The following is a 22415-nucleotide window of genomic DNA, read 5'->3' on the forward strand; positions in this document are numbered from 1 at the left end:
TGGGCCGCACCAAACCGTGGGTCGTTTGGTACCCCCTAGAAAGAAAGAAAAAAATGTATTTTTTCATTTTTCACTTTAACCGTATTTAAGTGCGTATACAGTTTTGGCGCGGTGGTACCGTTATTGAGTAATGATTGATAAGTTGGAAAATACTCCTGATCCCATTTGTTTTGCGCAGCATTGGATCAACTGGATCATGGCTGTGGGAACGCTGTGTTCTTACCACCAAGCTGCTAGAATTGTAAAAAAAAAAAAAAAACAAGGAAAATTCATTACATTTTATCTCATCGTCACACTATTTTTTACTGTGTCATGTTCAACATTGTGAGTATTATGGGAAATAGTTCCGCCAAAACAACATTTTACTACGTGGTACATTGATAAAAATTGTGTGTGATGTTTGTGGTTGAGTGATTACATAGTGTGTTTGAGCTCATTATTATTAGTAGTAGTAGTAATAATAGTATTGGAGTTATTATTATTATTATTGTAAGTGTATCCCTTAAACACCAAGGTCTTAGGGGCACCATTTCCCGTGGTGTGTCTTGGGCAAGTAGAGCCTGGTGGCACCAGTCCCTCTCCAGGCCAACATATGTTTCCAACCAGTCTTGAATGGCCAGGCCGTGAGACATTAAACCTGTTCGCGGTACATAAAAGGTTTCCAACTACTGCTTCAAATGACTACCAAACTAAAAGTAAATTACTCAATAATTGGAAATTTCTATCATTTACTAGACTGCAAAAAAAAAAAAATAATAATAAGTGCAAGAGATAGTAACGTACAGTGAAAACACATACACAATGTACAATACAATATCGGATCAAAATCATCTCAGGGGCCAAAGAAAGTATTCTCAGAAGCCGGAGATGGTCCGTGGACATTGATTTTGACACATGTGCCTTGCATCATTTTACCACTCATTTAGTTTGCAATTAATTTAATTTATTTCCCCTCAATATTCTCCAGCAAATAATACATTATATTGAACCTGGAAATATTGAATTTTTAAATTAATTTAATAATGTATTTTCTTATTTTTAATGGTTTAATACGGTTTGTTTTGTTAGAAAAGAATGAAAAACATTGGTAAGGGTGCCAAGTGTGAAAAAAGTGCGTAGAAGAAGTGACTCGACCACTTAGGTGACGGCCTCCGCGCATGCGCTCTGTCTCTCCCCTCTCAACAGTGGACAACAACAGGGAAGCGGATCACAGCCAGTAGTAGCAACATATCAACCCACTCCCGTCTACCGCCAGTCTCGCCCTTCTGTCGGTAACCGACTCTCCGTCGTCGCCCTCCTACCCTGCACGCCCACCCTGCCTGCCTACCGGTAGGATGTTCAACCGTTGGAGCATCTCATCCGGCGAATGACGACATGTTATGGACCAGCGAGAGCTTCTTCCAGGACCCCCAGAGAGCGAGTGAAAACGGCCGGGAGAGTGAGTCTAACGCGGCTGTGATTTTCTCGTCGAAGGGGGTTATCATGATTTGTTAGCATGGAGAAGCTAACTAGCGGGTAGCCTGTTTCGTCCCTTTCCGGGTTACCTCGCAGGCCGCCCTGTTTGTTGAACAAAGGCGTGTGTATTGTGACCCACTTTATCAAACGAGTAACCCAATTCCTATTATATGGCTTAGTGGGTGTTGCTAACTATTACTACTGAATTAACTTTTTGGGGACAACACGTCATACGAGTTAGTCTTTTATGATGGGACGAACCGTTTCTAAGTCATGTGGCCGTTTTCCTAAATTCGTTGTTCATTAACCTAAAGTTTACAAGTGAAGCTCAATGATGAAACAATAATCGACCTGTTGTGGATTTGCGGCTACGCTGCGATCCAAACAAGCTTTTTTAAAGGGTGGGGGGATTTGTATTCAAATAATCAAATAGCGCTGAATACAAATGCCAGTCTGCGTTGTTACATGTTCGTAACTTTAAAAGAAAAACTAAGTTAAATACTTATATTTACGTAGTTAAAGATCACCTTCAACAAATATAACTTTAATGAATCGTTCTTAACATATTTATGCAGTTGCATGGTATTATGTCATCATGTTTCCGATTTTGCATTGCATTTGTTTTATTTTCATTTTATATTGTGGACATAGATCAAGGTTCACCAGTGTGGTGCCAATAAATCAATTCTTCGAAAATTCCTCAGGATTTCCACACGCAACGGGTAGCACCCAAAAGACACCCAAGTAGCCTGCAGACAGGTTCAATACGATATCAGAGATGGGTGATTGTGGTTTTAGAGGACGTTCGGTTTTTAACTGGCATGAGCATTCATTGACAGTATCTTCAAATACATGGTTATTCTACCTAAATTCTTTAGGAGTGACCAAGGTCAACAGGTAACCGCCAAAAAGTTACTCGAGGACCGGCTCTGGCAATGGGTCACAGGTGATGGATGCTTTGGATTCTTAAGGACATTAAATTTTCACCTGGCATTGACAGTGTCTTTAAATACATTATTCTTCCAAAATTCTTTCATGGTGTCTGCGGGCACTGGGTTGCCCCCAAAGAACACCTGAGTAGCCTGCAGACTGGTTCTGACAACAGATCACCCGTGATGGGTGATTGTGATTATCTAGGACGAATGATTTCTAACTAGCATGAGAAATCATTGACAGTGTCTTTAGATACATGATCTATTCTTCCCAAAAAATGTTAGGTTGTCATAGGACACCGTCTCGCCCACGGATAATAAAATATCAACAAAGGCTCCGGACCAAGACATAGGGGGAAATTATATCTGAAAGATGTGAGAGATGAGGGACCATTCATGAGTTTGTGTACTACCAACAGAACCTTAAAATTACATCTTAAGCCAACAGGGAGCCAATGCAGGTTAGCTAAAATCGGGGTAATGTGATCAAACTTTCTTGTCTTAGTTAAAAGCCTTGCTGCAGCATTTTGTACTAGCTGAAGGCTCTTGATTTTGGACTTTGGGAGACCGGAGAGTAGTGCATAACAGTAACAAACTCATGAATTATAATCCCCGTTTTTGACTGAGACAGCATAGGGCGAAGTTTAGCAATGTTGTGAAGATAGGGAAAACAGCTGTTCTAGTGATATAGATAGATAGATACTTTATTCATCCCCGAAGGGAAAATCACATTTCCAGCAGCATCCCTGAGCTGAGAACAATACAATAATAAAGCAAAAATAATACAATATACAAATACCCAGTGTGACGTGCAAATGCCCACTGTAGCGTGTTATATAGAATAACTAAATAGTGCTACACAGAATACATATTGCAATAAGATTCGGTAATATGCAATGTAGGTGGTGTGGTTTACTGTGGGCTTTTACTCTGCCGGGTAGAGTTAAAGAGCCTCATGGCATGAGGAAGAAAAGATCTCTTCAGTCTGTCCGTAGTACAAGACAGTGACAGCAGTCTGTCGCTGAAACTGCTCTTCTGCCTGGAGATAATGCTGTGTAGTGGATGCGATGGATTGTCCATGATTGACCACAGCTTTTCCAGTGCCCGTCTCTCAGCTACTGTTGTTAGGCTGTCCAGCTCTTTGCCCACAACAGAGCTCGCTTTCCTAGCCAGTTTATTAAGACGAGAGGCATCCTTCTTCTTGACGCTGCCTCTCCAACACGCTGTCGCATAGAAGAGGGCGCTTGCCACTACTGTCTCATAGAATATTTTCAGGAGCTTTTTGCAGATTTTGAAGGAGGCCAGCCTTCTGAGGAAGTAAAGTCGGCTTTGCCCTTTCCTACATAGAGCTTCTGTGTTGGCAGTCCAGTCCAGTTTGTTGTCCAGCTGCACACCCAGGTATTTGTAGGTCTGGACAAATTCTACACATTCTACTTTGATGGTTTCAGGAACCGGGTGAGTTCTGGTTCTCCTGAAGTCCACCACCATCTCCCTGGTCTTGGTGGTGTTCAGGTGCAGGTGGTTTGCGTCGCTCCATCCGACAAAGTCCTGCATCAATTTCCTGTACTCCTCCTTAGAGGTAAGATCGGGCCAAAAAAAAGCACCCGAGCCCGACGCAGGCCCGAGGGGTATTAAACCCGACCCGGACCGAGCCCGACTAATTAACTGGATTTGCTGGCCCGGCCCGAGGGGGCCCGAAATTACATATTTTATTTATAAGGAGGGGTGATTTATGATAACAAATTAAACTCTGCCTTTTGTTACAACATCTAGGCCTAAGTTAAATAAAACTGTATAAACATTTACATCTTTTATATTTCTGTGTCTGCACTGCAGATGTTACATTAAGCGACAATCTGTCATTGACGTTTTTTTTTTTTTTGAGGTAGCGAAAACATTTAAGGGCGTCCGTCATTTTGACGACTTGATCATTGGGCCATAATCCACAGCAGCAGTAGTAGTACGTCCTTAAGATTTTAGCGCGGCACTATCATTGAGGGGGTGTTGACGTGTTGTGCCCTTTTCCGACTCCTATGCAAATCCCCCCCCCCGATCGTATTCTATATAAAACGCTTATTAAAACAATAAAGCGAGCTAATTATAATAATTGGGAGATCCTAGTCTATATAACGCGTTTATTTAAACAATAAAGCGTGATTTTATTCTGCAAATTGCGTTTTTTAACGCGGATGAAAATGTCACCAACGTCAATGTACGCTTCCGACAAAAGCGATCGTATTCTATATAAAACGCTTATTAAAACAATAAAGCGCGCTAATTATAACAATTGGGAGATCCTAGTCTATATAACGCGTTTATTTAAACAATAAAGCGCGATCGTATTCTACAAATTGCGTTTTTTAACGCGGATGAAAATGTCACCAACGTCAATGTACGCTTCCGACAAAAGCGATCGTATTCTATATAATACGCTTTAAAACAAAATAAAGCGAGCTAATTATAATAATTGGGAGATTCTAGTCTATATAACGCGTTTATTTAAACAATAAAGCGCGATCGTATTTTACAAAATGCGTTTGTTAATGCGGATGGAAAAGTCACCAACGTCACTGTACGCTATGATTTCCGCAATCACAACTAATTGTACACAAATAATATTTATTTGATTTACTATATTCTTTGGTCTAGTATCCATACATAGTTTAAGTATATATTTTTAATGAACATATATTTATAATTATTAATTAATTAAATAAATAAAAAAAAAAAGCAGGACCGAACCCGACCCGACCGTATGACTGACATTTCAGGCCCGACCCGGCCCGAAATTGCCTCGGGTTCGGGCTCGGGCCATAAATCTTAGGTCTACTCCTCCTCCTGCCCATTTCTGATACATCCCCATATGTGTTTGAAAGGACGGATAGTGGTCAAATATGACCCCTAGATTTTTGACTGAGTTACCCTACATATCAACCCATGTTACATTTGTCAATGTTCTGAGCAGTTTTTGAGAACAAGTCACGGCATTCAAATAGACCAATAACCAACAGTTCGGTCTTTTCAGAGTTAAGGCGCAAGAAGTTAAGTGACATCCATTCTTTTATCTTAGTGAGGCAGGCCCCCAAATTTCCACAGTTCAGTGTGGTAGATTCTTCCATCGGAAGATCTAGTTGAGTGCCATCTGCGTTGCAATGGAAACTGATATTATACTTGCGAATAATATAACTTAATGGAAGCATGTAAATGCTGAAAACAAGGGGGGCAAGTACTGAACCCTGCAGAACACCACAGGTAACACTTAAGCTTAAGGTCAAGTCATTTTTATTTGTATAGCCCTTAATCACAACGAGTCTCAAAGGGCTGCACAGATCAAAGACTATTACAGACTATTATGACACCATCCCCTCAACAACATAACTTATTTTATAAATTCATATCAAACTGGTAGCTATTAGTGTTTATTGGTAACAGAAAGGGCCGGTGACCCGTGGTATTGATGCACAGGTTGCCAGAGATAGGAAAACAATCACTTTTTAAGCTACTAACACTTGCAGATACACACACTCACTAATTAACTCTTAAATTATCTTAATTTTATTATATTTATTCTTGGAAAAAAAAATCTGGATTTTTGGAGAGCCCGCCGCTGCTTGCAGTAAAGTAAAAAAAAAACAAGACAGTCATTCACAAATTCAAATAATTAAACTTGAACTTAAAATAATAAATTCAATTGTTGTGGAATGGAAGAAACAGTGAGCACAATCGAAGCAGTAATTTTAAAATATAAGGGAAAAGAATCATGACTTCGACCTTCAAGTCAACAAAATAAGACTGACTGAGGGCTTTTTGAGAACAGAACAATAACTTTATGTACTGATAGTGACACTGTTAAGACACTAGTTCACCAAATACCTTGAGCTCATACCGTTTTTATTTGCTCCATGAATATAATTTCCCGTCAACATCGTGACAAACTTCCTCCATCCTGCATCACAGGCTCCGTTTTACACCATCCCTGAATGTAAAGACTTGGCAATATGCTCCAAAAATAAAATCCTTTTTTTTTTTCTCTCCCTCGTTCCAATGATTGTGATTTTGTAATCGATTTTAGACATATGAATAAGCCAAACCCAACATTAATTATAGAAAAATGTATCTGTTAAATAAAATACAGCCACATATTAACACAGAACAAAAACTTCCCACACTTGTGGGAATGCGGCAGCACTGAGCCAGATCAAGGTTAGCAGGTCGAGTTTAACACTTCTTTGCCTAGTTAATAGCATCACAATCTAAATAACGCTGCACGAATTCCAATGCCACTTACCCCAAGTCCAGACTTCACTGCCCTTGTTACAAAGAAGAGTGAAGTTGACTAGAAGTCCCTGTGCCCACACTAAAGAAAACATTTTTGGGAAAGTTACACATGTGTCAGCTCTGGTATGACATGAAATGTAGGAGGGAGGGGAAGGATTTAAGAAGAAAATGAGGGTACATGTAGACTGTTGCTTTATTTAAGCTGGGCTGGAAAAAATGTGAAGCTCTTTGTGTGAGGCCAGACAGATGGCTGTAGAGCGAACTCTTTAATGATACCCTCCTTCAACATGCACACACAATGGAGAAGAGGTGGGCAGACAGGCAGGAAATGAAGCGCAACAAGATGTTTAAAGATGGTGATTATGCTTGATGCATGCGGCAAGAAGCCAAAGTGCAGTATTTTTGTCTCCTGTAATAGCTGTAAACCATGCTGCGCTTTCACCCGAAAAGGTGGGTTTTATTTCTAAACATTTAAAAGAATAATAATCAAAAGTCGGCTTGGATTTCTTGAATCTGGCCGTTATTTGAATTCACTAATTTTAATTTTGAATGGTAGTTCTGAAATATCTAAAATAAACATTTTTTGTTATCGACTAACCATTGTTAACAAATATTTTTTGTTATCATTTGAAACCCAACAATACAATTAAAAGCATTAAGTGTTCACTTTATTTCTTGAGTGCTGAGTACTAGGAAAATGTGTTTTTTTCCCATATTACAAAAAAATGTTCAAAACACCTGTTGCAGGGAGGGAACTTGTGATGCGGTTTATTCCGCCTTGAAGAAAACAAAGCACGCAAAAGAATATGTGTAGTTCTGACTGTACATTGCCCAGTAGATGCAAATCCAACAGGCATTATCAAGCGTTCAACGCTTTTCATCAGTGCCAAAAGGGGAATCAATGGTGTGTGAATGATTAACCTTCCCTCACTCCTGTCTGCTCCTCTTCATAATTATCCCTCCTGTCTTTTTTTTTCTATCTCCCACCACTTGCCTACCCCTCCCAGTCTTTCCGGTAAGATAACAAAAACAGCTGACAAATTGATGTGTTTGTCTATTTTCTCCATCTTCCACCTCGTTCCTTAGGCCAGTGTTTTTCAACCAGTGTGCAGGGGCACATTAGTGTGCCCCGAGAAATTCACCAATTTAATTTTGCAAAAGGCATGACACTGTTCAGTATATTTGATTTTTTTTTTTTTTACCGTGTCATCAGCAGAGTATCTGTGACATTCATCCATATCAGTAGGTGGCAGAAGATTGCTATTTTTCCTTCCATTTTTTTAATATGCTCATGAGTTGGTACAAGTGAAGATATTTATTAAACTTATTTTATCTGAACTAAAATGATCAGTTTAAACTTTAGTAGACACACAAAATAAGGAGAGGAAACATTACTGGTTTTTGAACGTGTGAGGAGAACAAGACGAGAAGCCTGCTCTAACGGCCTTCCACTTAGCCCTTTCTTTTTATTAAATGTTTGCACAGAATAATTACAACAATAGATCAAGTCATGTAAAAATCCTGCATGTGGTTTTGGGGATTTATTATATTGTTTTCTTATTTTATAAAAAAAAAACTAAGATGAGTATTAAAAATATATAAGTATTTTTCTTATGATTATGTTTTGTGGTATCTTTCTAAATAATAAACATTCAAAAATGACAGCAAAATATACACCAAAATGAATAATAACCTGTGACATGTTGTAAGGGATTGGCAGGGCACCTGTTTAATACGGCAGGGGTACACCAGTGAATGCTGTCGGTCCCTGCTGTTGAACAGAAGAGTGTGTTGTCTCACCCTGACCCGAGCGACATGGCTGCTTTCTTGTGTCCCGTTTCATCTGGAGGGATGAAAGCATAACCAATGTGGGTGCGAGGTGCTTAACTTGTTTGGTAGTTTGGGCATTTGGGTTGGCCATGGTCAAATTTTTTGTGTTTTTGGCTACTTTTTCCCCAAGAGCCAAGAAGAGATCCGCAGGTTCGAGAGCGTTCTCCATTCGAGCACTAGTGCTGTGGAATGCTCTTCCCGCTGAGATTTGATCTGCAACCTCAGTGGAAATGTTTAAATCTATGCTTAAAACACACTTCTTTTCAATAGCATATGAATAACCTATATTTTATGTTGACAATATTAGTGCATTATTTGTTATTGCAACATCCATTGCAGCCTGGTCATCCTGGAAGGGGGATTACCTCATGTGCAGTCTCTTCTCAAGGTTTCTTCATTTTCTTTTTCTTCATTTTTATCTTCATTTTCCTCATGTTGAGGTTTTTGAGTTTTTCCTTGGCCTCACATAGGTTTTAGATCAGGGGATGGTGTAATAATAGTCTTTGGTTTGCAATAATCTGTGGTCTGTGCAGCCCTTTGAGGCTCTTTTTAAATAATTGCTATCCAAATAAACTTGACTTTTTTCTTTTATTGGTTTTTGTCTATGTGTTTGTCTTGCTGTTAGTTACCCCTCTCGAGGGATATGATCAGGGTAGATAGATAGCTTAAATCCTGAGCCACGGTAACCACAAAGGGGAAAAAACCCTATACTCTCAGTTTAGGCAATATTATAATTTGAGTTTTAAAAAACAAAACTAGTGCTGGGGATTCCTTTTTAAAGGTTTTCGTAGGACGGTGTGCCTGGAGATTTTTTAATGAAAATACGTGTGCCTTTGATTAAAGAAGATTGAAAAACACTGCCTTAGGCAGCATCTCGTACTGGTCTTATTGTCTAATCACAGGTCACGCCCCCTTTTCCTCTCTATCTTTTTTCTCTCTTGCAGGGCAGTACCGTGGAGCTATGTTGCTGTGAGTTGTTGGTGAGCAGGAGAGGAGGAAGGAGTTGTTGGCACATCCTTTGAGGGGGCCACCAGCATGGGCAACGCGGCGACCAAGTTCCGGAAGGCGCTGGTGGGCGGTGATGAGGCGCTGGCCTGGCAACTCTATGAGGGAAACCCACAGTTCCGGGATGGCCTGGATCCAAATGCCTCGTACGGCGAGCAGTACCAGCACAACACGCCGCTGCACTATGCCTGCCGTCATGCCATGACACGGCTGCTCAGGTGATTTTGACTTTTTACTGTTTCTGTTTGACCAATAATCGGCTGATGGGTATTACCAGTTCTGCAAGACACTTGTATTTGACAGAATGGTGATTGGCAGTCCTTGAAAGGGGTGTGTCCAATTCGTGCACCTGGCATTGTAAAGCTTGTGTCACCTGGCATTTCTCAACAATGATTTGTTGACTTTATGAATTGTAATTTTCAAATAGACTTGAACAAGAATTTCCCTTCCAAAATAGTTGTAATGAATTATAAGGCACACCACCCAAAAATTTTCTTTTGTCATTTATTTTTCATACATAAGGCACAGTGGACTATATGGTGCATGGAATTATCACTACATTGAAAGCTAGCTTATTTATACGTTGCACAAGTAATACACTTACAGTAAATATTGGTGCAATGAATAATCAGTTAATACATTTTGCTGACCAATACGGACGCCGCCCTACTTAAAAACGAGATATGTTCCGGAGGATCGTTTGTAAGTTGAATGTGTTCGTAAGTTGCTTCAGTGCTATATTTTGTATGGAATGTATGTTTAGGGCTTGTATAAGTAACCTGTATTGTTTTTTACTAAAAAAACCCTTTCATAAAATAATATGCTCTTTAAAGATAAATAAAGTTGAGTTGAACTTACTATTTTAAGATGCGCTTAAAGAGGTCCTCCTCTGTGGAAGAAAGTGGCCGAAAAAAAAGCGATCCAACCATTTTCTCAACCGCATCAAGCTTTCTTTTTCCACTTTCATTTCAAAAGAAACGGCTCGCCTCTTCTTTACACTTTACACCACAGGTGTCAAACAGGCGGCCCGCGGGCCGGATCAGGCTCACTAAGGGATTGAATCCGGCCCGCGAGACAACACTCAGAGAAGCGCAAGAGAAAAACAAGCTGCAGGTTGAAATATGTCAACTTGATAAAACACTGTTTTGACTCACGGTGCCATAAACAAATGTTGGAGAATAGAGAAAGCCGAAATTTATCTCTGAAAGATATAAATCAATGCAAAAAAGCACAGGGGAAACAACTCTTTGGTGTATCTGATGATGAATTGGACCATTTTCAATCTCATCTACCATCTTTTGCAGTGTATAAGGGTTATTTAGGTGCACTTTCAATTTTCAATTGGGTTTTTAAGTGCGCCTTAACATCAGGAAAATCTGGTAATTTTTACAAAGAATTCCAGCTTTATTCATATTTACTTTCCTGTTTAGAAATCCTCCTCAGTGGGCAGCAGGAACAGTGACTCATGATTGACAGAATATGGTGGCAGACTTTGTAAAACACAGATCTTTGATTCAGAAGCAGCAGTTTATCATCCCTCAGCTGTCACATAATTGTTATTGTGTCAGGGTACATGTCGATTATCTCGGATGCAGAGCAGAAACAATCCTGGCCGTCACCTCTTTCTTCAACCGCATCTCCTCCTACGTGCCATCAATATCCATTTCCTTCCACAGATCCTTTTTGTACAGCAAGGAGGGGAACCCCAACAAGCGCAATGTCCGCAACGAGACCTGCCTCCACGTGCTGTGCCAAGGTCCACTCATCTTACTACTGCCTGAGGGAGCACTGTCGCCACGCCTCGTCCGGCCCCAGCGGGATGAGCAGCGGCGGGCTGACTGCCTGCAGGTTTGGCCGCTAAAAATAAAAACAAACAAATACCCATCGGGATTTTGAGTGTTTTTCCCTCCCCGTCTCTGGTGGGTTTTGGCAGATGATTCTTAGCTGGACCGGAGCTCGGCTGGAGGGAGGCCAGTACGAAAAGGCTAACGTAAACGCAACTGATAACCGGCGAAGCACCTGTCTGCACTACGCCGCGGCGTCGGGCATGAAAAGTTGCATTGAGGTGACTCGTTTGTGTTCTTCACTTGGTCGCTCTTGTGTCAATTGTTTTACATCACTGATATTTTAACTGTTTTTTTTTTCAGTTACTCATCCGGAGCGAAGCAGATTTGTTTATAGAGGACGACGAGAAGCTGACTCCATGTGACCACGCTGAGCGCCATCACCACACCGAGCTGGCCCTAAGCCTTGAGTCGCAGATGGTTTTCTCTTCCTCACCACGGTCAACACGGCAGCCAGAACTGCTCTTGAGTGCGGATGCACGCGTTGACGTCAAGCTGCTGCAGTACAAAGAGGTGAGCGGATAAATGCAGGCCACAGATCAGCACATGTCAACTCCCTAATTAATCATTTCTAATAATGCCCTCTACACTTATTTGAAATTACTAACACATCTACACTGCAGCAAATGTAAAGATTTATTTCTGAGGAAACGGAACAGTATTTTTGTGTTTGTAGCATTTTTAATACAACATTGATTAAGACCTCCTTTTTTAATCTAAGGTAAAAATAGTGCAAATTTGAATTTCTAAAACTGTTTACATGAACACATTGCCTTGATAACATTACAGTTCAGATGGCTAATTAATAAAGGCATTATGTCTTGACCATAAATATTATTCATTGTTCACTGGTTTAATTTCTTCTTGAAAGTGGACTTTTGTTAAAGTGCTCTAGTTTAACAGTAGGAAATGTTAAAACCTTTAAAAAAAAAAGACGGGCATGTTCTTCCTTTGTTTTCATATAAACTAACCAAAGAGCTAAGAGTTTTGGATGATTGTTAGAAAGCCCACATTCCGTAAATATTTGTTTTTAAATTGTCTGTGTTTGTAGATTTTTTTTCATGTTTGATTTCGAAATGTCTGAGTGCATTTTGAATGCAAGTGAAGTCCAATTAATATAAACTCCTTAACCTGAATTGGTGCTTCAAGTTATCTTCTGGGATTAGTTATACAAATACATTGCTAGTCCTGTGCCAATTTCTTTTTAAGATTTAGCGTCTTCTCTTTTCGAATGTGTTTAGCCTTATGAGGGCCTGAAGATGCAAGACCTTCGACGGTTAAAAGACATGCTGATTGTTGAGACGGCTGACATGTTACAAGCGCCCCTTTTCACTGCCGAGGCCTTGCTGAGAGCGCATGGTATGCTAGGCAGCGCGTCTCTTCTTAAAACTTGTTGGCAAAACTTAATTGTATTCATGTTTCCAGACTGGGACAGGGAAAAGCTGCTGGAAGCTTGGATGTCTGATTCTGAGGGCTGCTGCCAACGCTCTGGCGTCTCTATGCCTACGCCACCGCCCAGCGGGTACAATGCGTGGGACACCTTGCCCTCACCACGCACGCCCCGGACGCCACGCTCACCCGTTACGCTCACCTTCACTTCTCCCACAGACAGCTGCCTCACGCCTGCTGATGAGGGCTTGGTCACGGTGAGGACTAACTCTTTCTTTTTTGAGTGTAACGGGCCCTCGTTTATAACGTGCGTTGTAGGTCACAAATGTTGTGTCAAGAACTATCGCAATGGGATTCGTATCGCGGACTCAAGCGAGTAGCGCGAAATTCCGTTGCATCAAATGTTGTCAGCGATATGTTTCGACTGACCAATCATTGCTCAAATACGGTAATGTTCTAATGTAAAACCTTGTGTGTAAGGCACACTCAAACTTTTGAGTGTGTGTTATACAAAATGAAATCTGGTGGTTTCTATTATTGTATAAATGTAGAGGGAAACAAAATTGCATGGTTGGTTCGTCAACTTTACTATTCAATACAACATTTTAGGCTTGCTAAACAAGCTCCAACAGGCTGTACTATCCCAAGACACACCCCAGAATATGTTGCCCCTACGACCCTAGTGGTTAAGGCAAAATATTTCCATGTTTTTACAGTGTGGCATTTGCCTGTGCTCCATCTCTGTCTTCGAGGACCCTGTGGACATGTCCTGTGGCCATGAGTTCTGCCGGGCCTGCTGGGAAGGGTGTGTTTTAACTCCACTGTAGTGCTAGTAAAACTGGGATCACCACCTTTAACATTACCCTGCTATTTTGCTTCAGGTTCCTCAACGTAAAGATCCAGGGAGGCGACGCGCACAACATTTTCTGCCCTGCTTATGAGTGCTACCAGCTGGTTCCGGTCCACATCATCGAGAGCGTGGTCTCTCGAGAGATGGACCAACGATATCTGCAGTTTGACATTAAGGTGAAGACAAAGGAATGAAATTGTGATTTGTTCTACATTCTCAACCTTCTGTCTGATCCACAGGCCTTTGTAGAGAACAACCCGGCCATTCGCTGGTGTCCGGCAGCACGCTGTGAGCGGGCGGTGCGGCTCACCCGGCCTGGTCCGAGTGAGAACGACCCGCACGGCTTCCCGCTGCTGCCCTCGCCAGCTGTAGACTGTGGCAAGGGCCACCTCTTCTGCTGGTAATTTCAATTGCAAATTTCAAAGTCAAGCTAGTTCGCTTTGAACTTGTCTGATTACATTTTGCTGATCATTTTTGGTCTTATGATTGTTGCACGTGTTCGTCAGGGAATGCCTTGGTGAGGCACATGAGCCGTGTGACTGCCACATGTGGAGGAATTGGCTTCAGAAAGTCACTGAGATGAAGCCTGAGGAGTGTAAGCTTGTTTAAAGGTTGGCGGTCGTAGCAGTTAAGTCTGAGCTTGTTTAACTAAATATGTGTGTTTGGTTTGCAGTGGCAGGTGTGAGTGAGGCTTACGAGGACGCCGCAAACTGCCTATGGCTTCTGACCAACTCTAAGCCCTGTGCCAACTGCAAGTCCCCTATTCAAAAAAATGAAGGCTGCAACCACATGCAGTGTGCCAAGGTGGGATAGTCTGAAAAGAAGTAGCATGTGCATATATGTACTTTTTTTAAATAATATGATGACAATCTTCCAGTGCAAGTATGACTTCTGCTGGATCTGCCTGGAGGAGTGGAAGAAGCATAGCTCGTCAACGGGAGGATACTACCGCTGCACGCGCTATGAGGTCATCCAGCAGCTAGAGGAGCAGTCAAAGGAGATGACTGTTGAGGTAAAAATACTAAATGACCGTTTCTTTTTCTGTGGGAAATTAGATTATTTTTTTAAACGTTTTAACAACATTTATACCGCTCCATACCACAAGAACATAACCATTGCTAAATAAGTCATATTCAAAGATGGCAGCTTTTTTTCTTTCTTTAAATTGTCATATTTTACTTATTAATATTTTCTAAAAATTTCATATGAAACAAAGATGAAGTAGATCTTCACAAAAAACATTCTGAAATAAATTCAAATTTTCTTTCCAGGCAGAGAAGAAGCACAAAAGCTTCCAGGAGCTTGACCGCTTCATGCATTATTACACTCGCTTTAAAAACCACGAGCACAGTTACAAGGTGACCAATGCACACAGCTGTGTTCACTAAAACATTTTGTTCACTTCAAGATAAATCAAAGCCTGCCTGCTTGATTATGTATTACCATAATATATCCTGCAAATTCAGTAATCTTATCTGTTTTCTTTGGTTTACTTTTGAGTAATTCTTGTTTGTGTGTGTGTTAGCTGGAGCAGAAACTGTTGAAAACAGCGAAGGAGAAAATGGAGCAGCTAAGCAGAGCTTTCATTAGCCGTAAGTCAATTTCTTAAACAATAAGTTGAAATAATAGTAAACAATTCATAGCATTTGTTTACTATAGATTTGTATAGTTATTTTGTCTTACTGGGCTTTTAGTCGTTATTGTTAGTGTGTGTTGGTTTAAGTTTGAATAAATAAATGTATTAAGGACATTAGCTCATGAGCTGCCTTATTGTAGCTAATGGTGCACTCAATAAACCAAACAAAAGGATAAGTGGCCATTCTCACAGTGATTACCCTCAGAATGTTCTAAGGCTGCTGTCAAAGATTAATTTAGTTTACTTGGAGCCTATTTCTTGAATATGGCACCAAAGAAATCACAAGTCCTTTTGATTTGAACACGTGAACCAGGGGAGGGTGCCCCGCCCGACACACGTTTCATTGAGGACGGCGTGAGCGAGCTCCTAAAGACGAGACGCGTGCTCAAGTGCTCGTATCCTTACGGTTTCTTCCTGCAGCAGGGAAGCACACAGAAGGAGATTTTTGAGCTGATGCAGGTATGAGTCCATCTCTAATTTGAAAAGAGAGTTTGCAAACTTGGTTTCTCTTTCTCTGCAAGACGGACCTGGAGATGGTGGTAGAGGACCTGGCGCAAAAGGTAAACCGCTCCTACCTGAGGACGCCGTGCCACAAGATTGTCAGCGCTGCCCGCCTGGTTCAGCAGAAGCGTCAGGAGTTTTTGGCGTCTGTGGCCCGTGGAGTGGCTCCTAACGACTCGCCTGAGCCCCCACGCAGGAGGTTTGCAGAATAAGAAAACAAAATTATGGGGAAAAAAACACTTAGATTAAGCATTGCTTTTGTTTTCTTCAGTTACCCTGGAGGATCTTGGGATTGGGAGTACTTGGGCTTTGCGTCTCCTGAGGTAAACTCAAATATTCTGGATTTGAATCCCAGCTCATTACTCTGGATTTTTTCTAAACAATAATTTCACGTTTAGTTTAAACATTTGAAATGTCAACACTACTATATACCATTTAAGGATCGTTTGTATTTAAGCTATATCCTGTGTGTGTGTGTCTGTGTGTGTGTCTGTATGTGTCTTAGATGGGGAGTCGCCATTCTGTTCTAGGAGTAGGAGACCAAAGATCATCACAGGTTTATTTATTTGTTTTAAGAGAGCTTCGCTGTCAGTTACATAAAACAGTTTCTTAATGTGTTTGGTTGGATTAATTATTGTCCGTTCGGTGCTCGTCAGGATTTTGCTGACGTTCAGTATCGCCGACGGCACCGAGCGCGGCGCAGGGGAGACATGCTGAATCTGCACAATCTCCGAAGCAGCAGCAACACGCCTGAGAGCAGCAGAAGAAGCAACAGCACAGGTCAGCATTTGTTTCACTTTTGTTAAAGTCTCAAAATTCAGCCTTTTTCTCAAAAAGAAAGGGGTCATTCATCATTGGCAGGTGGCTCCTTTTTATGAGTAGGCCTTGATGATGATGATGTAAATAAATGTAAATTTCCTGCATTTATATCGCGCTTTTCAAGACAATGAAGACCTCCCAAAACGCTTTACAACGTGCTTCACACTTTTTCCTTTTACACACTAACCAACCGATAGCAGCGTCAGCCATGTAAGGCAACTACCTGCTATCGGGGGCATTAGGGGTCCAGTGTCTTGCTTCAGCATATCACACAGAGGAGCCGGCAATCGAACCTGCAACCTCTTGATCCCAAGACGAGCGCTCTGCAGTGCATCTGGAAAGTATTCACAGTGCTTCACTTTTTCCACATTTTGCTATGTTACAGCCTCATTCCAAATTGGATTAATTTAATCTCTTATCTCTAAATTCTACACTAAATACTCCATTATGACAATGTGATTTTTTTTTTTTTTACATTTTTTGAATTTATTAAAAATAGAAAACTAAGAAATCACATTTACATAAGTATTCACAGCCTTTGCTTAATACTTTGTTGATCCACCTTTGGCAGCAAATACAGCCTCAAGTCTATTTGAATATGATCCTACAAGTTTAGCACACCTATCTTTAGGCAGTTTTGCCCATTCTTCTTTGCATTAAGTCTCAAGCTCAATCAGGTTGGATGGGAGACGTTTGTGCATAGCCATTTTCAGATCTCTCCTGAGATGTTCGATCGGATTCAAGTCTGGACTCCGGCTGGGCCACTCCAGGACATTCACGGAGTGGTTCTGAAGCCAATCTTTTGAGATCTTGGCTGTGTGCTTTGGGTCGTTGTCCTGCTGAAAAATGAACCTCCGACCCAGCCTGAGGTCAAGAGCGCTCTGGAGGAGGTTTTCATCCAGGATATCTCAATATATTGCTGCATTCATTTTTCCTTCTATCCTGACTAGTCTGCCAGTTCCTGCTGCTGAAAAACATCCCCACAGCATGATGCTGCCACCACCATGCTTTACTGTAGGGATGGTATTGGCCTGGTGATGAGCGGTGCCTGGTTTCCTCCAAACATGGTGCCTGGCATTCACACCAAAGAGTTCAATCTTTGTCTCATCAGACCAGAGAATTTTGTTTCTCATTGTCTGAGAGTCATTCAGGTGCTTTTTGGCAAATTCCAGACGGGCTTCCATGTTCCTTTTACTAAGGGGTGGCTTTCGTCTGGCCACTCTACCATACAGGCCTGATTGGTGAATTGCTGCAGAGATGGTTGTCCATCTGGAAGGCTCTCCTCTCTCCACAGAAGAACGCTGGAGCTCTGACAGAGTGACCATCGGGTTCTTGGTAAACCTCCCTGACTAAGGCCCTTCTTCCCCGATCGCTCAGTTTAGAAGGCCGGCCAGCTCTAGGAAGAGTCCTGGTGTTTCCAAATGTCTTCCATTTACGAATAATGGAGGCCACTGTGCTCATTGGGACCTTCAAAGCAGCAGACATTTTTCTGTATCCTTCCCCAGATTTGTACCTCAAGACAATCCTGTCTCGCAGGTCTACAGACAGTTCTTTTGACTTAATGCTTGGTGTTTGTGCTCTGACATGCACACCTTACTGTGGGACCTTATATGGACAGGTGTGTTCCTTTCCAAATCATGTCCAATCAACTGAATTGACTGCAGGTGGACTCCAATTAAGCTGTAGAAAGATCTCAAGGATGATCAGTGGAAAAAAGATGCACCTGAGCTCAATTTTGAGCTTCATGGCAAAGGCTGTGAATACTTATGTAAATGTGATTTCTTAGTTTTCTTTTTTTAATAAATTCAAAAAAAGTAAATAAAAAAAAAAAAACTTTTTCACATTGTCATAATGGAGTATTTTGTGTAGAATTTTGAGATAAGAGATTAAATTAATACAATTTGGAATGAGGCTGTAACATAACAAAATGTGGAAAAAGTGAAGCGCTGTGAATACTTTCCGGATGCACTGTACCTCCAATGCCGCCCATTGATAATAATAATGAATCGACACTTGTTAAAATTATTTTTAAAAATGCTGGAAAGATTTTAGTTTAAATGGGAAAATGTATGGTATATTTTCTGCACCCCTGGGTTTAAAAAAACGTAATTTAAGATAACAATGTTGAATTGAATAACCAGTAAAAATTCATGAACTTTCATTTTTTGAAATATTCTAAGGTAAAGGACTAATTGTAGATTTTACATAACATGAGGCTCACCTAGAAAGAGCTTACATGATTTTCCGCCACCTTGCTGCTAAGGGTACCCCAAAAATTCTCAAATAGCTTGTGAAAGGCCGAGCAAAAAAGGAGAAGAAAATGTTTGTGGATTTGGTCACTTGTGTCTCTACTTTGTAATCGTAACTAACTTTTTTCGGTTGCACTACACAATACAGCAACATCTAGTGGTCAAATATACTAAGGATCACCAACCTTTTTGAAGTTGTGTGCTACTACAGTGGAACCTCGGTTCTCGACCATAATCCGTTCCAGAACCCTGTTCGATCACCGAAAATCGTTTTTCCCATTAAAAGTAATGTAAAATCGTTTTAATCCGTTCCAACACCCTGAATGTTTACCATAAACGTAAACATGAAGCTAACCCAGGCTAATTGTACGTTCGCGTTAGCGTAATCTTCCGTACGAAAGATTACGCTAACATGAACGTGTAAAAATAGAAAAATCCGGTCGTTTACACATCATTTAGCACCCGGGTCTCCACAAAAAGTGGTGATCGGTTAAAGGATAAAGAAAAGAATTATGAATAGAATTTTTTACCTTTGTGGTGGTCTGCAGAAGCGATGCTCTTCAGTTTGCTATTATTTCTTTCTTAAATGCAATAGTTGTACGCACTACTCTTCTTTTTTCACCTGTAGCAACTTTGCTGCTTGCACCGACCTTCTTCGGAGGTATAATGAGGGGCTAAAACACTCCATTCAACGATATTAAAAGCGAAAGCGAAAAGAAGTGCGTGCGCACGTCATAACTGTTCCTTACGAGGGGTGGGGGCAATCTACACAATCTACACCCGTACGCCGCTCAGCATCGCACCCTAGCGTACTGGCGTTCGAACTCCGATTTTTTTGAACGAAAAGCGAAGTAAGAATTTCTCATTTTTTGGTCGAGAACCGATTCGTTCGAACTGAGAGGCGTTCGAAAACCTAGGTTCCACTGTATTTGTTATGTCTTTGTGCGAAGGGCTACAAGTTTGATGTGCATTTCCAAAATAACAACTTGTTATGTTGTTACTAAATAGGTCGGGATTTTCAGAAGTAGTTAAATGGGCTAGGTCAACCACCTAAACATGTTAAATATCCTAAGAAACACAATGACCCATCAATGGTTAGCTCTTTTCGGAACGTTTCTGCGGGCTACTCGGGTGTTTTTAGGGGTGTAAATGATGCATTGTTGGAGACACCTTCTTACACAGAGTGTCCCTTTAAGTAATATATTACTGGTAGAAGTTTCTTTAATGTTTAAAAATGACATGTTGCGTGAAATTTAGAAAAATGCTGTTTGAGTTCATAAAACAGGATGTTAGTTTGGGTTTTTTGTTTGTTAGCTTGTTTTGTCCTTATTGACACCCTCTCAAACTTAGGTAATGGTTTTTGTTTCGTTTTTTTAGCTTAGTGTACTTGAAATGTGTTTTTTTTCATCATTATGTATGGTACTTATTTTTTACAATAATATTATTGGCGTTTGGGGAAAAAAAATCACCCAGCAAAATCTTGTAATGGAGACCGCTACACCCCCTCAAAACATGGTTTACCATACTTTCCTCGGTTTGTTTACCATTTTCTTCCAGATGGCCTTGAAAGGAGCGAGTGCAGACGTAGAGCGCTGGGATCCCTAGATGAGGATGACCCCAACATCTTGCTGGCTATCCAGCTGTCACTTCAGGAGTCCCGGCGAGAGCGAGACCTTGAGGGCAGCCCGGAACTGGAGCGCAGGCTTCAAGGTCCCGCCGAAGATGCTGGACACATCCCAGACGTTCCTCAAGGAGCGGCGAGGGGTTCCTTGTTCCTCCCAGACCCTCCACGCCCTCCCCACAGGACTGACTCTTCGTGTTGTCCAGACATCCCATTCTCCACCACCTTGCCCCTCCCTCCTCCACCTCCCCCACTCAGTGCCGAGCTGCTAAAACTGGGGGACAGCCTTATAAAACTCGGGAACTCGGCTCCTCCTGACTCAGAGCCACTGATCACTCGTCCAGCCGAGGTCGAACGCACTGCCGGCGAGAGCCCATCTGACCACGCTCTCCGTCGTCCCCCTTCCCAGTTGTGCCTCCTGTCTCCGGAACTCGAACCTGAGCTCCTGCTGCTGTCTCCTGTCATACCGCCTGGGGGGCCTTTCACTCCTAGTGACCCGCAGAGCCTGGAGGCCTTGGACCCTGCTGCCAGTGCTCAGCTGCTGGACAACATCATGGCCTGGTTCAACCACAGCATCACCCAGCAGAACAACCCTCAAAGTCTGGCCCTCATCCCCTCCCCGCCCACCACCGAGAGTGACTCCTCACCGGACACGCTCACTGATACAGCAGAGGAAACATTGACATGCACGCCCGCCGCCATTGCCTGGCAGACCCCCGAGGGCCAGCCGGACCCACCTCACAACTGCCCCAGCAGGCCCAGCACGCTCGAGCTGGACAACACTGTGACTGAGGGGAAGGAAAAGAAGGAAGAACAGGGGGAGTTTGCGGGGGAGGAAGGTGGTGCGGAGGCCGCAGATGTGTCACCTCATGAAGACACGCCTATCGGCTCAGACTTCCAGCTGGAGCAAGATCAGTCCCCAAAAGAGTGGGAGGAAAAAGTGCACCTGGTGTGAGGTAAAAGAAGAGAGCTGCTGTTTACATCGTGTTTTATGATGAACATTCTTATTTTCCAATCAAACAAGATTTTGATCTTTTGCAATCCTGTCTCACCTTATATTTTATCTGTTAGCCACACTCTATCTCCTAAAAATGGTAAAAACAGCGAGTGGTGGGGCTGCAGGGAAGGAAAAACAATTGCCATATTTGTTCGTGTATCACATGCATCTTTGTATACCTTAAAGAACTCAATGTTTGGGTGCGCATTATACACGAGGTTTTACCACATAATAGCAAATTGGTTATAACTGGATACGAACCTGAACTCTCATCCAGGGATAATAAATTCCGTTTGCTCCGGGACCAAATTCAGACAGTAACATTTTCAGATTTGTTTTAGTATTATTGTTTATGATAAGACATACATACATACAATGACATACATAATTATACCAAACCCCCCAATTCCACCCCTTAATGCCGAGCGCCAAGCAGGTAGGCAATGAGTACCAATGTTGTAAGTCTTAGGTATGACTCGGCCGAGGCTTGAACCAGCGACCTCCCAGTCTCTGAGCGGGCGCCTTACCCACAAGGCCACCAAGCTGGTACAAATCATGGATGAAAACGGATTTTTTCTAAACACAACACATTTTTCCACAATGAGAAAAAGATTTACATGATAGGCATTGTATATGTAAACTGATTAACTGTTTTGTGAATGTAGTTTCACATCTGAACCAACTCAGCACACCATAAAAACTCAACACTGCCCTGTAGCTTCCGGAGAAGGCATTTGGTTTGCAGTCATTTAAACAAATTATAACTTGATAAACTGGATATAATGACTTAGGGACTGGCTTCTTTTTGACATACTCAGAAATTCATGGCATCCCAGATTAAAACATCCAACGTGCCGGATCTGGCCCGTGGGCCATGTGATTGACACGGCTGCTCTGACTACTGGACCACCAGTGATAGATGAAATACGAAAAGGCAGTGGGTTTTGAAATGAAATGATCTGCATTTCTATAGCGCTTTTCAAGTCAATGACTTCCCAAAGCGCTTTAC

At 41.8% G+C, this 22415-nt stretch overlaps 1 protein-coding gene across 2 annotated transcripts; it reads left to right on the plus strand.

Annotated features, from left to right (window-relative positions):
- Nucleotides 1-1165: 1165 nt before the first annotated feature.
- On the plus strand, nt 1166-21450 carry LOC148370966 (ankyrin repeat and IBR domain-containing protein 1-like). Of its 2 annotated transcripts, XM_088328798.1 has the most exons (21): nt 1166-1438; nt 9440-9718; nt 11177-11348; nt 11434-11565; nt 11648-11857; nt 12586-12703; nt 12770-12990; nt 13450-13538; nt 13615-13759; nt 13823-13983; nt 14090-14178; nt 14257-14387; nt 14461-14595; nt 14855-14941; nt 15109-15175; nt 15533-15678; nt 15741-15919; nt 15992-16043; nt 16226-16276; nt 16377-16500; nt 20346-21450. In XM_088328798.1, the coding sequence occupies exons 2-21, from the start codon at nt 9531-9533 to the stop codon at nt 21362-21364; spliced, it is 3516 nt and encodes a 1171-aa protein (XP_088184924.1). In that variant the 5' UTR covers nt 1166-1438; nt 9440-9530; the 3' UTR covers nt 21365-21450. The 2 variants fall into 2 exon arrangements, with proteins under 2 accessions (XP_088184924.1, XP_088184923.1); XM_088328797.1 differs by having other exon boundaries at nt 12586-12990.
- The last annotated feature ends 965 nt before the right edge of the window (nt 21451-22415 follow it).

The sequence above is a fragment of the Urocampus carinirostris genome, chromosome 2 (genome assembly GCF_059441175.1).
Source record: "Urocampus carinirostris isolate Australia breed hairy pipefish chromosome 2, RoL_Ucar_1.0, whole genome shotgun sequence".
Taxonomy (NCBI): Eukaryota; Metazoa; Chordata; class Actinopteri; order Syngnathiformes; family Syngnathidae; genus Urocampus; species Urocampus carinirostris.

Coding starts and splice junctions, on each gene's coding strand:
- LOC148370966 (XM_088328797.1), top strand. CDS start 9,531: ATGGGCAACGCGGCGACCAAGTTCCGGAAGGCGCTGGTGGGCGGTGAT. Junction 11,858..12,585: donor AGCTGCTGCAGTACAAAGAG/GTGAGCGGATAA, acceptor GAATGTGTTTAG/CCTTATGAGGGCCTGAAGAT. Junction 13,539..13,614: donor TGCCGGGCCTGCTGGGAAGG/GTGTGTTTTAAC, acceptor ATTTTGCTTCAG/GTTCCTCAACGTAAAGATCC.